The 17,274-nt window shown below is 41.9% G+C and overlaps 1 protein-coding gene across 9 annotated transcripts in view; it reads right to left on the reverse strand.

Annotated features, from left to right (window-relative positions):
• Positions 1–8,403: 8,403 nt before the first annotated feature.
• Positions 8,404–17,274, reverse strand: part of Rbms1 (RNA binding motif single stranded interacting protein 1) — a 214,857-nt gene continuing 205,986 nt past the window's right edge. For 6 of the 9 annotated variants that reach the window (XM_021184324.2, XM_021184349.2, XM_021184329.2 and 3 more), the window contains 6 exons: positions 16,184–16,231; positions 15,228–15,278; positions 12,819–12,929; positions 11,800–11,880; positions 10,191–10,275; positions 8,404–9,451 (listed from right to left, as the gene is read on the reverse strand). In XM_021184324.2, coding sequence (XP_021039983.1) covers positions 10,198–10,275; positions 11,800–11,880; positions 12,819–12,929; positions 15,228–15,278; positions 16,184–16,231 — 369 coding nt within the window. In that variant the 3' untranslated portion in view covers positions 8,404–9,451; positions 10,191–10,197. The remainder of the gene's footprint in view (positions 9,452–10,190; positions 10,276–11,799; positions 11,881–12,818; positions 12,930–15,227; positions 15,279–16,183; positions 16,232–17,274) is intronic. The other 3 variants (XM_021184334.2, XM_029470067.1, XM_021184344.2) reach the window with 1 other exon arrangement.

Below are 17,274 nucleotides of genomic sequence, written 5' to 3' on the forward strand. Positions count from 1 at the left end.
CAAAGCTGGTGGCTAAGAGTTTGTTTGCTAGGTCACAGCTCTGAAAGCTGAGGGAATCAACTGCTCAGTGTATCTTCTCTCCCTCCTCTATTTTTCTTACACTTTCCAGCCTGGCAGGCCCCTTAGAACCACCCACCATTTTGTTCCATTCTCTCTCTCTCTCCTTTGTGCTCCTATTCTTACTTTCCATTTCCTCTCAGTTTCCCAGTCACCTTTCCTGCTCATTAGCTGTCCCAACCTTTACCATGTGTCACAGGACAGAGATGAGGAGATTTCAGGGGACCAGCTTACTCCAGAGGGCACTCCTGTGACACTGTATGGTAGAGCCCCTCATAGCTGCCTGCTCTGGGTGATACAGGGCCACTTCCTTGCCAGACTGACCCCACAGTGGGAGGAGATGGAGCCTGAAGGATCCAGACTGAAACTTGTAACTTGGGAAGTAACCAAGATGGGAGACTAACTGGTTAGAGGAGGACTGATCGCATGGACAAGTTAACCAGGGATACCAGGTTTCTGCTTGTCAGAAATATAAACATGAAGGAAAGTGAATTCTATGGTTTGAAATTACTGGTATGCAGGCATAAATCTGTGTTTTCCAGCGTGTGTTCAGAGTAAGGCAGATGTGTAATTACTTGCATGCGCTCCCTCTGCACGGTCCAATGTCAAGAATTAGGAACAGTGACATGTTGGGAATAAACTCTACATGTCCAGATCTTAGCATGTAAAACCCACGTTCTACCGAAAAGAGGTTGAGAGAAATAGATGATTCGAGCTGGAGTAGGGAGTGACCAGGGCAGACCAAAATGCAAGACAGTGTTTATAAACTGACCAGGTGTGCCTGAAAGACACACTAGCTGGCTGCACTGGCCAAACTTGGGATAATGTTGTACTAAAAGTGTAACTAGGGGCTGGAGAGATGGCTCAGCAGGTAAGAATACTGACTGCTCTTCTAAAGGTCCTGAGTTCAAACCCCAGCAACTACATGGTGGCTCACAACCATCCATAATGAGATCTGATGTCCTCATCTGGGGTATCTGAAGACAGCTACAGTGTGTGTGTGTGTGTGTGTGTGTATGTATAATAAATATATATAATATATATGTATATATATATGTGTGTATATATATTATACATATATATATATATATGTATAATAAATCTTTTTAAAAATGTAACAACTTACAACCCATTGAATAAAATAAGAGAACCTAAATCCCTCTTCATCCAGATAAGGGGGTGAGTAACAGGGTGAGAGTGTTTCCATGATTTCAAAGCACTTCCTCCAAGCTACTTTGTAACTGCGAAGTAGCAAAGGGTAACTGTATGGCATACTGGCTGGCAGATGTCACTGTGGCTATGTGGGAAGCAGGACATGCCTGGAAACAAAGCAAGCTGACATCATGCTTTCTTGATGGGAGCCAGCTTTACTCGGTGGTAATCCTGCCAGTGGCGGGTGACCCAGAAATGTCAGATACCAATTGGAGGATATGTCCCCAAATAACTGGTTTATAATCCTCAATTGTATTGAAGTCATGAAAGTCAAGGACAGATGAGCTACTTCATACTGAGAGAAAATAAAAACAGGACCATTGAGTGCATTGTGGGATTTCCAGCTGCATCTTTTTGCAACAAAGAACAACTCGAGACTCATTGATGAAACCTGACTGTGGTCTGAGGGCTTATCTGTGGTAACATTACTTTCCTTATTTTCATAGTTGAATTGTGATAGTACAAGAATTGTCCTCTGTGTGGTGTCATAAGCCAGTATTTTTCTTTCAAACAGATCAGAGAAGATCTTTGTACTGTATTTGGCATTTAAAAATAATTTAAATATTTACTTCATCAAATGTCTTTCCAATGGGGACACACATTATAGCAAACAGAAATTTCTTGTTAATTTAGGAGAAGGAATGAGGACTAATGTTAACAGCGTTTGACCATAGGCCATTCAGGACCCTATGTTTCCTGTCCTCAGTTCTCAAGGATCTGCTAGCTGGCAAACCAGGGATGCACTATCATTTCTGAGAATCCTCGGAAAAGGTACCTTGTAAGGAAACAGAAGTTACTGTTTGCTTGTTCTCCAGTGTGCTGGCTATGGAAAAGGCCACTTACCCAAATGTGCAGTCTAGTGACAGCCTTGAACTGCTGTTTCTGGTGAAGCAAAGTAGACAGTGTCCTGAGAGTAGCTTAAAATGCTCTGTAAGCCACTAGGTATTGTGATCTCACGCGCACTCTCAGTGTGAGTGTAAAGCAAGAGAAAGGAGCTCTAAGAGGGATGAAGTACATGGGCTAAGAGCCTTTGACTGGGACATAATTCAGCACACCGGTTAAGAGTCTATAGCATCTCAAAATCACTTGCAGAGAACGGTCCTTTGCCATACCCAAGAAGAAACCACCTATTCAATGAACAGATATTCAAGAACCATTACAGGTATCGGCTGATTCATAATCTGTAACGGAGGACAAATGATAGATAGTTAAAAAATTCAGAATGCTGTATAGAAAGCATCTGATATGCTACTCGATTAAATACACAAATAGGAGACAACATAATGCCTTCTTGTTACATCAGTGACTTCAGACCAGGAGCAGCATAGCAATGCCCACTCTTGGGACTTCTGCTCCAAGCCTCACTTGGGCAAGGGCAGAGCTGAATTAGCTGTTTGTACCTGTCACAAGGTCTAGAAAGCAGTGAACGCTCTGGAGTAGTTCTTATCAGAGATGAGGAATAGGTTGGTGTCTCAGAGCTTCTCAGGAGAAAGGCTGTGGTCCCTCACAGATCTCCCAAACTTCTTACATAGCTCTTGTTTTTGTTATTTGACATTGCCACATCAAGATGATAAACTTAACATTTCTCCGTCAAGGAACAATTCATTTGAGATCATGTCATGTAATCTTGCTTTCCAATGTGTTATACAGTATCTTAAGGAAAAAATTATTTTTATGTCTATCCGGGTGCCCACAGAGACTGGCAGAGGGCACTGAATCTGGAGTTACAGGTGGTCATGGGCTTCCTGGGAGCCAAAGTTGGATCCTCTGAAAGAGCTGCTCCAGTCTTAACCAATGGGCCAGCTCTCCTGCATTTGCATAATCATTTGCATAGTTTTAGACATAGATAATAAAAATGTTCCACACGCCTTTCCATGAGGTCTTTATCCACTAAGCACTCTGAAATACAGTCTCAACTTTCATACTCAAATATTTCATACTTAAGGTTGTATTGTACCTACAATTCTGTACTCAACACCTTGGCATGACTCTTCTGGTCACCAAAGTTCGCGCTTCACATCTCAAGAATCTATCACGCTCCCAGTCAGTCAGGAAGGAAACTGTTGTGAGTCTTTGGATGGAGCAGGGCAGGGGGTGATCCTGGTGACCTAGTGATTGCTGTCAGCTGAGGTACATGGGGGCGGCGAGCTGCTGGGGTGGAGTGTGCAGCCAGCAGTAAGGGGAAGAGAGAAAACTGAGCTTCTCTGGGATGTTCAACCCAGAGAAGTACATCACTGTTGAGTGACAGTTGCTCACTTCTTCTGGAACAGGATTCTGGCTTATTCCAGTTGGCAGAACCAACACTAGGAGGTGAAATGGCAAGAGTCTCAGCTTGGCAAGAAGATGTGAAGGCTGTTAGAGAGATACTCTGTGAAGTGTGGGGAAGCATCATTAGAGGCGTTCAAGCAGGGGAACAGCTTTAGGGGCACCAAAGGGTGGGGGATGTCTATTCTTCTTTATGTTCTGTGCCCATGTGAATGATCAAGTCTTCCCATTTTAGAATAATAATAGCATTACTGTGTGTGTGTGTTTAAGCCAATGCCACCTGCTTTTAATTCTGAGCAGCTAGGGAGACCTGATGGTACTTTGTGCCTAGCTATGTGCTTGCCAGCTCTTTGGCTTTTTCTGTTTCGTGGCCACCTCTGGCCTTAGAAATCCCACCAAAGTCACTCTGCAGTCTAAGCAACAAAGCCCACAATGTGGGTGCTTGCTCCCATCTCTATGATAAATACGACTGTTTGGGGGTCTTCTGTTGAAGCCCAAATTTGAGCAGTACATGCTCTGAGGCATGCAACACTCTCTGGCAGTTGGCCTTGAAGTTTGTACTGCCTCTGGTCTCTTTCTGGGCTCACACTGAAGGTTGAATAATAAAATCCTCCCTCTAGTGGCTCCAGCTCAAACATGACCTTACCTTACAGAGATGGAGCTCTAGTGCCTGAGACACTCTGGAGCCCATGAGTAAGTAAGATTCAAATTCCACTGCTGAGCACTTGATCCCCCTGAAAGCTATCCATGCACACCTCCTGGCTGTGCCAGTGACCCCAGATCCTGACGATCCTGACCAGTGCACAGCAGCCAGCCACAGAGCACATGGTCACCACCCTGTCCCCAGCCATGGCTGAAGATGCTGATCTCACTGCTTTGCTATTTGAGAAGAAACCGCTTAGCTTTCTTCAAACCCAAGTTCTGAGTCTTCTGCCCTCCCCCAACTACTGGACATGTTAGGCTTTTTGTGGCAAGGGGAAGATGGAGAATGTGACAGGTTGGTGATCTCTGTAGCAGTGTTCCTGGATCTGTCTCTTCTTGGCTGTGCAGATGGGGAGAAGCTACTTACTGTTGGTTGTGTGTCCAAATTTAAACAATCCCTAAGGGGCTAGAGAGCCTCACCTGTCTCCCACTGATATTGTATTTGTGCTCCCTTGGACATACAGAGGGCCACCACTCATCAAGTCAAGGATGCTGGGGTACCGGGACTCTAGCACTCCGCAATGCCACCAAAGGCAGCAAGCACACACTAGAGAACTGTTGTATCCATACTTTTCCTTTTTCCAACCTTTCCACTTCATAGACTAGTTGACACAAGCTAACCTCCCAGCAAACTTTGGCTTATCCACAGAAGTGCTGCCCCTTGTCTTTGTATATATACTAAGTCAACTACGTCAAGCTCCATGTACATAGGTGTTCCTAAACTCCTGGAAATGGCTAGCCCATGTCCATCATTCTGCATGAGAATTAGAGAGTCTTCAATGAAATATTTAAGGGAAAAAATACCTCTGCATTGCACATGCATGGACTATCTTCCTGTCATTATGAATGCTACAATATAACTATTATTAGACAGCATTTTGTTTCACTAGGCATCACACAAGATCTAGCAATGACTCAAACTATATAGGCAGTTATATGCAAATACATTTATTTATTCATTCATTCAATTTATGAGTACACTGTAGCTCTCTTCCATCACACCACAAGAGAGCCTCTGATCCCATTACAGATGTTGTGAGCCACCATGTGGTTGCTGGGGACTGAATTCAGGACCTCTGGGAAGAGCAGTCAGTGCTCTTAACCACTGAACCATCTCTCTACCCCCAACAAATTACTTAAGGGACTTAAGTATGTGTGGATCTTGGCATCTATGGAGTCTTAGGACCCATACCCCCTGTGGATACCAAGGGATGACTGTCTAATGTAGTCAGATGGATGCACAGGGAACGTGAAACAATAAGGTTAACAAAGCTTATGATGCCATGCAACTTAGTGATTCCTCTGGCTTCTGCCGTTATTCATAGGGAAGGGCACATAGGTATGTACTTAGTAAGCATGGTGGCATCTATAGCTTAAGTTCCGAAATGACCTTTTTGTCTGAAGTCATGTTCCGCCTGGCTTTGTCTTTGTCTCTGAAGCATTGGTCATCATCAAGGGGACATATTTCCTCTGCTCAAGGAGCCATCAAGAACTGGGTATGGGGTTTCTCAGCTGTTCCAAGTAAAGGGATCTACATGTTTCTTACCTAATTCAGACAGCACACCATGGACCTCAGGAGTCATTCAGAAACGAGGGCCTGCGGGATGGTGTAGCAAGCTGACTGAATTTGATCTCTAGGGTCACATGGCAGAGACAGAACTTAACTTACACAAGTTGTCCCCTGACTCCCAAGTGTGCACTGTGGTTTATGAGCAGCCTTCCATCAAACATACACAGAACAACTGAATAACTGAAAATGAGAAATGTAGTGGGAATTCTACCCTCCACTCTGGTCAAGTCAACTATATGGACAGTACCATATAAACTCCATTAAAACATTTACTCTACTGTGGGTAGGTGTCAATTTTTGGTATTATATGCCTTCAATAAAGCAAGTCAGGAAGGGAAAAGAGAGGTCCCATTCCCCATCCATCCCCATCCCACAAGTGCATCATGGGTACCTCCAGTTGTGAACAAAGAACCCACTTTTAAAAGGCTGTGGTTTAATATAAGGTTATTTTGACACATTAGTGTTGGCTGCAAATAGGAAAACATCTTTATTTTGTTCTAAGCAATGGGTAGTTAATGCAAGAGCACCACCTAGGATGTCTGAGGCCAAGGACTGTTGCCAATACCACAAAAGAACCAGAAGCTCCAAAGCAGACCATGAGTGGGGGTAGTTTGGGCTGGACTTATGGCCAGGTGATATGTAATAGATATCTAAGGTCATAGCACAGATTTAAACAAGTAGCAACACAGGGGTGGGAAGGTTTCTTATTTTTTTCAAGAAAATGGAATTTTCCATCCATATGGAATCTGACATAATTTTCAACTCAATTTTGAACCAGTCTACTCAGCTGAAGAGCGAGGTCAGAGATGAGGTGACATTTTGATGCGTGGCTTCATCTACTTTCAAAAAACTGACAGGAAGAAGAAAGTTTCAGATGTTTTTATTCAAAGGTTCTCAAAAGAAATAAAACAGAAAAAGCTAACAATCTGATCAAATGTACAGTTCAAAAATGTCTTTTGGCGTTTAACAAGTCCTAGGAAAGAAAACTACAGAGTCATCTTGAACCGGTAAATAAGTCACCACTGGCAAGTATGTAGCACTAGTAGAACAAAAATAAAAAATTAACTCTCTTGATCATATAGATATCTCTATGAAAATCTTTTTTTTTTCAATCTGTACAAAAGGTCTTTCTTCATAAATTAATTTTTTTTTTATAATTTAATGGCTGTCTACTATGTGATGTTTAACTGACATTTTTTTTTCTTTTATATGTACAGAGGTTGTTTCCCAAATCTGACCCAGACGAGTATGGCACTTAGTTCAGACATACCTAGCAGCAGATCTCCCCTCCCCTACTGACTGAGCTATCAACTTTCTGTCTTAACTAATGGAAAAAAATATCAAGTAGTGAGAGTCTCGGGCTGATCAACATACTCGATCCACGGAGGGTGTGCTGCCTTCAGTCTGGACTTCACAAAGCAGAAGTTTTAGGGAGCGTAGAACCAATAATAGCACAACTTTAAAAAAACAAAAACGAAACCAAGAACAAGAACAAAAACAAAAAACCCCACATTTCTCTTATGACTATGTAATTTTCACTAGAATCTACACTTTCAGAGCAGCAAGGACTTTTGAAACTATGAAATGTCGCTGACATCTATCATCAAATACAAGCAATAAAATTTAAGAACTAAAAAATACTCAAAAGAAATAACTGCTTAGCCCTAGCTCCTGAGCTAGGAGGATTTGGTCGGTGGAAACAGGGAGGGCCAGCAACCTGTCCCAGCACAAAAGAAAAATAGCCTCTGAGGTAGATAACTGATCACGTACAGCTGACCAGACAAGTACACAGTTTTGGAAGACAACTTAATTCACCATTGCTTTTGAAAACGTATGCAACTGCCTTAATAAAAAAGAGTGTTAATAACAGTGAGTTATCTTGTATGTACTAAAGTAGAAATAACTGTATTTATGAATCAGGAATTTCATAGTTTCAAAGTTGGTTTTCTTTCCACGCAAACACCTGTAGTGATGACGTCAGAGGGCGGCACTGCCTGGATTCGAATCTTCCTTCATGCTTGCTTTTTTTTTTTTAATTTTTAAATTTTTTTTTTTTAATTTTGTCTCTGTGAGTCCATACATCAGTTAAAATTATAAAACCTAATGCGAAGGTACAAAAAAGGCACATTCTCCTAACCGCAAACTGGTCCGGCAAAAAAGAAAGGACAGACAGGATGTGACGCTGAGATAGGCGGAGCTGCTGGCTACTGGCTCGTCGGTCTTTGGTGAAGTTACCTTTAAAAGTGCCAAGTCGTTTGTTTGTTTGTTTGTTTTTTAGTTTTTCAAATTTACCTAATAGAGAATGAGAGTGAGAGAGGGGGAGGGAGGGGGAGAGAGAGAGAGAGAGAGAGAGAGAGAGAGAGAGAGAGCTAGTAGCCAATAGGTTTCTTTCTGGTCATATCTCAGCTTAGGTTTGAAGAGAAATCCTTACTTTTAGCTTTCACCATCTAGTTTCAACAGCAACCCCATTTCCCCCCCGCCATCGGTTTCTCAGATCTCAAGCGTGGTTCTCTTTCTAAAGCACTATGTTAGTATAAAGGACGAAACATTCGGTGACTCCCCTCCCCCGCCCCCCGCCCCCCCCGCCCCATCCCCGCAGCTACCTACACTAAACCTAGAACATCGTTAAGTTTTATTTTATTTTTTCTTCCTGAAAAAAGGCAAAAAAGACTTTACATTGCATCATACAGCAGATATCCTAAATCAGTCACACTATCAGGGGAAACTGTCAGTGTACAGCCTTATAAACAATTTACCCTATTAAAAGTCCCCCCAGTCAGAAAATGTGTTTCACACAAAACAGTTTTCCCTCCTTCCACTTCACTACCTTACACGTTATGTGAAAAATCATTAAAAACACCTACTACATATTTAAAAAAGCCAAAATTTCAGCAACTTTTATTGACTACCTTTTTAAAAGCCCTAGGCTGCTGCTTACAAGGCGCACTAGACCAGCCCATTTGGTCAAAGCATTCTACATCATTAGGTTGAACTAACTTTACTGAAACTGCTACAGCATCAAAAGAGTTAAGGCAAATTGGAATTCATAGAAAAGGATAAGACACTTCACACTACATCGAAAGAAAAACGGAGAGCTAAGCAAAGACAGTGAGGCCAACACTGAGTTACTGCGACACTCGCAAGCACGGGACACCATGGGTGATGTCGGACAATTGAAACTTCAGAAAGCCCATTTCATACAGCTGAAAAAAAAAGACAAATTAAACACAAAATGAACAAAACCGCAAAAATCCGGTCATGCACTTGGATAAGTCTTCGTGGTCTTTGTGCATACCCAGAAAATTGAAGTTTTCTTTTTCTCTCTTTTTTTTCTTTTTCTTTTTTTTTTTGCATCATTATATTTGATAAAAATCTTTGATTTTTTTTCCGTTTTTTTTTTTCGTTTTGTTTTTGTTTTTTACTAAAATAAACCTGTTCAGGGGAACAGCTACTAGATGAATTTAAGGGTTTTATGCACCTTATAGAACTTATAGCAAAAATAGTTTTAGTTGATTTCATTATAAATAACGTTTTCAAGAACCTGTGCAAAACTGTCAATAATTTCCTAAAGCACAATTGATCAGAAAAATCCATGATTGTTCAGCCTTCACACCCTTCTTCATGTAAGAACTCCCTTCGGTACATCTGGAAGAGAAAGATAAAAGACCAATGTCTTTGCTGATTTAATAACCAAGTGGCAATGCTTCGTCATCTTTTGTCTTAAAGAGATGAAGGCTGTGTGCCCATCCATGGAACCAGACGGAGGGACATAAACTGGGGACCTGGGGACCGCTTTCAATTTCTTGAGTCTACCTTTCAAACTTGGGACTTGCAAAATATTTCCTTCCTCAAGGGAGTCCCAGCCAACTCCACATGGGTCTCAAAGGGTGACTTGGTGAGATCAACCAACAACACATACTGTTACCAGACAATCCAGAAACTGGATTACGTATAGTTATTTGACTAAGATACGCGTGGCAGAGTGAAGTTTGAAATGTGTGACTCCAGTGAGAGCTGGTAATGTCATCTTTTGCTCCAAGGAGGCTAATATCTGAATTCATAGCCGAGATGTTGCTGACCTTGTGAGACTTGATTAGGCAACATCTTACGCTTTATCTTCCTTAGTCAAATTTAAACAATGTGATATAAGATGCTTCTAGTACAGGACAATTTTGGGACCCAGTATGTTCTATGATGCCTTAGATTTTATGAATTTTGAGGTAGAGAAAAACATATTTTATTTCAATATAAGCATCATTTGTTATCTAGACAGAATCTACAAATTCATAAACACATTAGATCTGAATTATTCTAAGCATCATTTGATAACAGTACCCCAGACTGCTTCATTTGAGCCCTGCAGTTACAGACTTTGCCCTCATACCTCACAGTTACTTATTGGGTGGAAAGGTATATGGAGAATGGTCATTAGACGTCTCCACAGCCACCTGCTGCTGGCCACTTGCTTCCTACAACAGAGCAGAATGCATGAGACATGTTAGCAATGAAATCTTAACTCTGCTGCTAAGGCCTGAGTCCAAGGACATACACCTTAAATACAAACACTCTTCAAAGTGAATTCCTTCAAAGTCAAATAGAGCTTTTAAAGGCTAATCACTGCCTTAATGCAGATGAAATATGACAGGCCCCAAAAACCTCCCGTCCAAATGTTTAACTTAAATATTGATCAAAGAAATCTCTTGGCTTCGTCTCCTTGGAGCCACATAAAGTTTAAAATTCAGTTATTTTCAGATTTTAGAGACCGAGGGTGCATATGTTGTGTGTCGTAGGCCCACCCCCCAGGAAGGCATCAACTATACCTCACAATCTCAATACTTATATGCAGAAAAATGTCAATCAACTCAGCAAATGGAATTAGGGCCTGCAGTGCAGGGTATGTAACCTCAGCGACTTGAGACAGAAGGCGGAAGGGTTACAAGTTCACAGCCTGCCTGGCTTGCAGAGAGAGGTCATGACTTTAAAAGGGTCATGGACATAGCTCAGTGGCCTAACAATTTGCCTGGCATGTAAGAGGCCGTGACTGGACCTTTACTAAAATAAGAGTCCACCAGTAATAAAACCAAGAAACAAAGCCCTTTGGATATTTTGCCTTGTCTCAGTTCAAATTGCATTTGAAAAGCCATAAGTCGGGCTTTGCTGAAGCAGTTAGAGAAAATTATTGTTTTCCACTGTTATGGAGGCTTCATATATCAAAAGCTGTGGGTTCAGGCAGTTGTTGTTCAGAGCTATATGATCATGTAAATAATACAACCACAGTTCTCAGGATCCTCTGGGCTCTGCCTCCTAGGTAAGAGAACTGGACTGATAACTTCCCTGGGCTCTTGAGGATGCTCTGCAGATAACTGCTTCCTGTCTAACCATAATGCAGGCATCAGACTTCTTCAAATACAATATATTCCAAAATAATAATGACGAGTAGTCAGCCATAGAAACAAGTATGGCTTTTGCATGCTTGTTGACAATTTAGAAATGCAAGGTTTTCTTTTTTCCATTATCTGAATTATTTCTTTCTGTAATTATTATCACTGATTCAATCTTTAGGACTAGAACTGTAAACTCCAATTTTATTTTAATGTGCCTGTAACTATCATATTTGGGGAACAAGTCAGGCCTTGAAGTGGCATGGAATGTGCTACAAGATTGGAAAGGTATGCGGTCTGGATGTTGTAATACTAATCTGCATAGGGAGAGTATGTTACAGTTCAAAAATAATACCAAGTGCGCACTCTTTCTACACACGTTTCTTTACGTTTGTTTGGTTTTCCTTTTCTGAAGGATGCTCTAGCTATGCAGGTAGGCTAAGCTGGCCCGAACCTGTCGGTCCTCTTGCTTCGGCCTCTCTGTGCCACTGTGCCTTGATAAAGTATTTGATTCTTGATAACTTTTTTTTTTTTGTTGTTGTTGTTCTATTTAAGTGACTCATGTAAAAGTATCCACTGCCACAGGGGCCACTCGGATGCTCTTATACCAACCTCAACGGGCACCGCCGCGGTCTGCATGTGTGTATACTGTGGCAAGTAGGCTCCTTGCATGGCTGATGTTGCAGGCATGTACTGAAAAGGAGAAGGTGATCAGGTTATGCTGAGGCAGGCCATGCAAAGGTCAGTTTACTGGGGTGGTGGGGGAACTGGGATGGATATAAAGTACTTAGAAGGCTCAAAGAATGCATCTCTATGGACAGCCCTTAAAGCTTGACTACTGTATACATCTTCTGAAAGGCAAAGGAAAATGCTTTCAACTCATCAAACTGAAAACCCCATGTTTCTTTGAATTTATCAACAACAAAAAACTTGCCCATGTGAAGGTCATTAATGTTTCTCATCTGCAGTAATTTAGTAGTGTCATTGTATCATAAAAATCTCTCCTCAAGTGGCCATGCTATTTTCTGGTCACTCCCTGAGTTGAGACCGCATACTGTCTGTGCAGGGAGAGACCTGAAAGGAACTAGGGATGAGGCCAGGGAGCCATTCTTAGTCAATTCCAGCAGTCTCATTTCCCGAAGGCAGCTGGGGCTTGAGGCCTGCTTCTGGGCTATGTATTGTTCTGGATTCACTTTCATGAGAAGCTGTGGCTGGTTTTCAGGATAAGAGGGAAAACACAGGGCCCTTTGCCTTTTACAGCCACAGGCTGTGCTGAATGCTTTCGTCCATCTTTTACATTCTACACTCTACACATGCCAAGCTGCCAGCTGGCCTAGTATTAACTCAGCCTTATAACCGAACCTTGTAACATGGGTTATAAAAGCTAGACCCGGACATGTGTGGGCGCTGCGTGCGTGAGCGAGAGGGATCCAGAGATGGACTCGCAAGTTATCAACTAATCGAGACTTTTCTGAGTGCCATCTTACTTTGCGAAAGTCAACGTCAGATGGGGTGGGGCTCAGAGGCAATCACTGCTATCCCCAAACCCTGGACTTTCACTGGGGATGATATGGGCTTCTTTAATTCGCTTTCCTATTTGCAGAAAAACAGGATATTAATTTGCCACCTACTGTTCCGGTGCTGCCCAGTGACAGATGACTCATCTGCTGAGCCAGAGGGCTGATCATGGAAGCAGGTTGTAGTGACATGGTGTGTTCCATTGAGGGAGTTAACACGGCACCCTGGGAAGGGGAGGGAAGAGGGACAAAAGACAATGAGAATTGAGATTCTGCAAAAGAGAACCCTTTGTTAAGGCAAACACAGCCTCCCTCAAACTTGCAAGGGCAACTACCTTATATCTTTCATAAAAGAGTTGAGAGGAGGCAGCACTGTTATTCCATCCCACAGAAATCCCTGCACTCAACCTGACCTAACTGGAAAGCCAGAAAGCCCAGCAGGAAGGGTTGCAACACGAAACAAACTGAGGACCATCGGCATGTTAAAAGAAGAAATAAATAAATAAATAAATAAATAAAAGAATGGAAAAAGAAAAAGAGAAAAGGGTAGCTTTTGTTTTCTACAGCCACACTATAACATGACCAACAGAGCAGCGTGTTCACGGATATTCTGGTTCAAGACTAAGTAGTCAGGACCAAGAGTGGGTTCTTCATTTACTGGGTAATTTTCAGAACTCCCTGTTCCAGGTCTGGGAAGCCAATTCAGTTAGGAGCAGTAATTCCCACTCCAGATCCCCTGCTTGGAACTTTTTTTGCCAACAAAATTCAAACGAAATGTGTGTAAGAAAACAGAGGGCAGGAAAGAAAGAAAGAAAGAAAGAAAGAAAGAAAGAAAGAAAGAAAGAAAGAAAGAAAGAAAGAAAGAAAGAAAGAAAGAAAGAAAGGACTCATAGTGTGGTTTTTCTAACAGACCCACTCTTAGCGGCTTCTAAGTGAACAGGAACCATTTCCTCCTTTGGGTTCTTGTTTTTAACTTAGCTTTCTACTAGAAATGGTAACGGCCTGGCTGTCTTCAATGTCAATGGCTAGATCATGCTATACAGACTCTATAGCAACTAAAATGGAACTGCTTGCTTGGACATTGGTTTCAACTTCTCTCCATGATCAGTGAGTTTTACACTTCCTCCCATTTCTGCAGTCATCCAACGGCTATAGCGTGTAGCTACTCTGCTCAGCTCCAGGAACATGAAAACATGGTTTGAGATCATGGTAGCTGATTGCCCTGAAACACAGTGGTATTTGCTGATAATCAGATTCCAGTTCAGGGCACCAACAAGGTGTTTTTTATAGTTTGTATCTGGGTGGAGAAAGCAAAACAGGTCTCCCCAAACAGCTAAATTAAAATATATGCAGTGTCTGTCTCTAAAGAACAACAGTATAGGTTTCATTTTTAGAGTATATCATCAAAAGCACAGAGTAGTGAGAATGAGTACAAGTCTAGATTATTAGAATCTAGATTCTCCCTCACCTCCTTCATGCTAAGGAGTCCTCAAATTAAGAGTGGGCTAACTTCTAGCTTTCAGGACACAGACTGCCATGGGAATGTGGGGTGTATGTTACGGACATCCACATGTAGACTGTGTAGATTTTTGAATGTGTGCACAAGAGCAGGCACAGGACACATTTTACTTGTGTCTGGAAGGCTCCCTCAGCATTTCCTGTCCAGCACTTGTTAGTTCTTAATTGCTCTTCTATCTACACTCCAGTGTCCATGTAGCAGACTCGTGAGAGAAACTCCCTGTTTCATTCTAAGACCAAGACCAACTTCTCTTCCTAAACAAATCATCTGGGTTTTGTATTATAAATGTTGTGATGTGTCCTGCATAGGAGAATGCCTACTTTGCACTGGTAAGTAGAAACCAAAGGGCCAAATCTTGTGGCCTTTTCCTGGCAAGCGTGTGTGTTACCATGGCATTCTTAGTCTGATTTGTGAATTTCTTCTACACACTTGTTTTGAACTTTTTTTGACTGTATGTTTAAAATTCAACGAACTGGATTTTGTGTATGTCTCAAAGACACATATCGTACAAAAAGGTCTAGTATAATGCTAAAACCAATGTTATTCACCTTAGGATAATGAGTGCTGAAATCGATGACGTCATGTTTGTGATTTACAGAATGCACTGTTGTCTTGTTGCTTATTCTTTCCACAGACAGGCCAAGCGACATTAAAAGATCTGCCTGGATCTGAACTTTAGGTCTGAATTACAAGGGATATCAAGGGGAAGAGCTATTTCTTTCTATGCATTGCAAAACATCTGGTCACTCAGTTCATGGAATCCTACTGACCTGCCCTGAGCAGAGAAGAGGATGTATTTTAAGCTCTTATATAAAAATTAATGTCTACGAATAATTCCTTTTAAGAGGAAGGTGAGTTAAAATTTCGTAATAAACTGGTGTGTTTTCATATTCTATGTTTGAGTTTTCTCAACTACCCTACCATCTCTGGTCCAAGAGTTTTAAATCAACAAGTCACACACAGCTTACTTGGAGGACACAAAGTCACTGACACGAGAAACTTACAGGATGCTGCAGAATGTACGGCTGAGGTTGCATCCAAGAGGGACTCTGCACCTAGAAAACGGAGGATTTCAAAAGAAACATTGATTTCTACTGCCAAAAGAGCCTTAACTCTCTAGAATTCTTTTTTAATCATGTTAAAAATCTACAGAAGGAAGATAAGGAGACAATGCTATCAATTGCAAAGGTTAAGGCAGTTAGAACTCTTGACAAACTGGTCAGTCTAAACAAGATGAAGCAATCATTTGGAACCAATGTCAGTCAGTTTGCCCACTCGGTGCGTATTTACAGAACATTAGGCACCAGGGAGCAATGAGGGTAAGGTACGGATGGGCTTCACCCTTGAGAAAGTGACTGTCTAAGCAAAAGAAATAAACATGGAAACAACCCAAATTAGTGAAAAGTGTTATAATCAAGGTATGGGCTACGTTTTAGGAATACTGATGGATGAGGATTAATCGTAGAACATTTAGTTAGACACTAGCCCTCTCAGTGCACACAGGCTATTCTACTATTTATTAAGCATAACCAAATACAATCTCTGATAATCAGGAAAGTAAGATTAGCAATTCTGTGTAGTCCTCAACAATTTCTAGTTAGGGAGAAAAAGAATGTCTGAAATGCAGACCTAGGATATCAAATGGGGGCAGGGGTAGAAGATCTCGAGGTTAACGGTTAAGTTAAAAGGGCATCCACACGGTAACCCTCTGAAGTGACATGTACGATGTGAGGGTCAGGCTCTGTGGCGGGAAGGAAATGCCCCTCCCGCCACGGAGGAGTTGAGTCTGCATCTTGATGCCCATGGCTTTTCAAGGTTTATGGGATCTTAAAGTCCATTTCCATTTCCAGTGCTGATAAGACAGCACCCTCCTGTGTCCTGTCCCTGAGTGTTAAACTTCAGAGATTCTACAGAGAGAATACGGGGAAGAGTCATGGGGAAAGAATGTAGTGTGATTTACCTTGATAGCAGAGCCCCGATACTTGTTCTCTCTGGTTTCCTTTGCCACCTAAGGCAGACCAAAGTTAAGTGCTTCTGCCTTGTTAACATTTCAGTTATCTGGACTGCAGCCTTTCCCCACTGGGGTACTGGTGGGTTCTCGCAGATGCCTCTTTCTCAATCCAACTGCATAAGCATATGGTGGTTTAGTGGAGAAGGCCAACTCCAATGAGTGTAGGCCCTTACGGACACATCACGAGAGGCACGCGGCTCCCTGAAAACCCCAATCTGGGCCAGATGCCCCCACTTCTGTATGCTTCTGTGGCCATAATTGCCTATGCACTTATAGTATTATAGGGTTAGGGAGCTATGACATCTAATCCCATGTTTATATTTCAGCAGCAAAGTAGCCACTGTCAGTTGCTGTTCCTCAATGTCCCCTAGTTATAAAATGGGAATAATAATCTATTAACTTCTTACTGTTGCTTCTTTGAAAACCTGAAAGAAACAGAGCCCCCATCCCAAACTAACCATGCATAGATAACATTTTTTGCACACAACTAAAAGGGACCTCAGACTACTTGGGGTGCATGCCCTGACCTCTGCTCAGCACTGACAGAGAGGTTTTGCCTCTGTCAGGTAAATGGAGTAAATTTCACATGGGTCTTAAAAAACCACAGAATTCCCCAAGGAGGAAACGAAGCCTTGAAATGACAGGCTGTCTGCAGTTAGCCATGTCCAGTTGGTTTCCAATGCTGGCCTCCTGACTGTTTACTCTATAAAATGGTTGACAGGCAAACAGCTTAAAAGAGGAAAAGTAAGTGGTAGACAGATGGATTAGGAGCGGGCGTATCTATAGCGACACAGTAATACGGTCTTCATTTGCTTAAGAGGGAGCTTATACCTGCCATTATTTTTAATGATACAGAAAGTGTCATCATTTTCAGGTCATCAAAGACTCTAATATCAGCTATAGACGCTGGTTATTAGGGGAAATGTACTGTATTATCCACGTGCTCTTAGTGAGAAACAGGGAAAAAGACAAAAATCTCAACTCCCAAACAGCTGAAGAGACATAAATAAACGCATAGTTCGCCCAGAAGACTGACACTT

This window comes from Mus caroli, chromosome 2, assembly GCF_900094665.2.
Source record: "Mus caroli chromosome 2, CAROLI_EIJ_v1.1, whole genome shotgun sequence".
Taxonomy (NCBI): domain Eukaryota; kingdom Metazoa; phylum Chordata; class Mammalia; order Rodentia; family Muridae; genus Mus; species Mus caroli.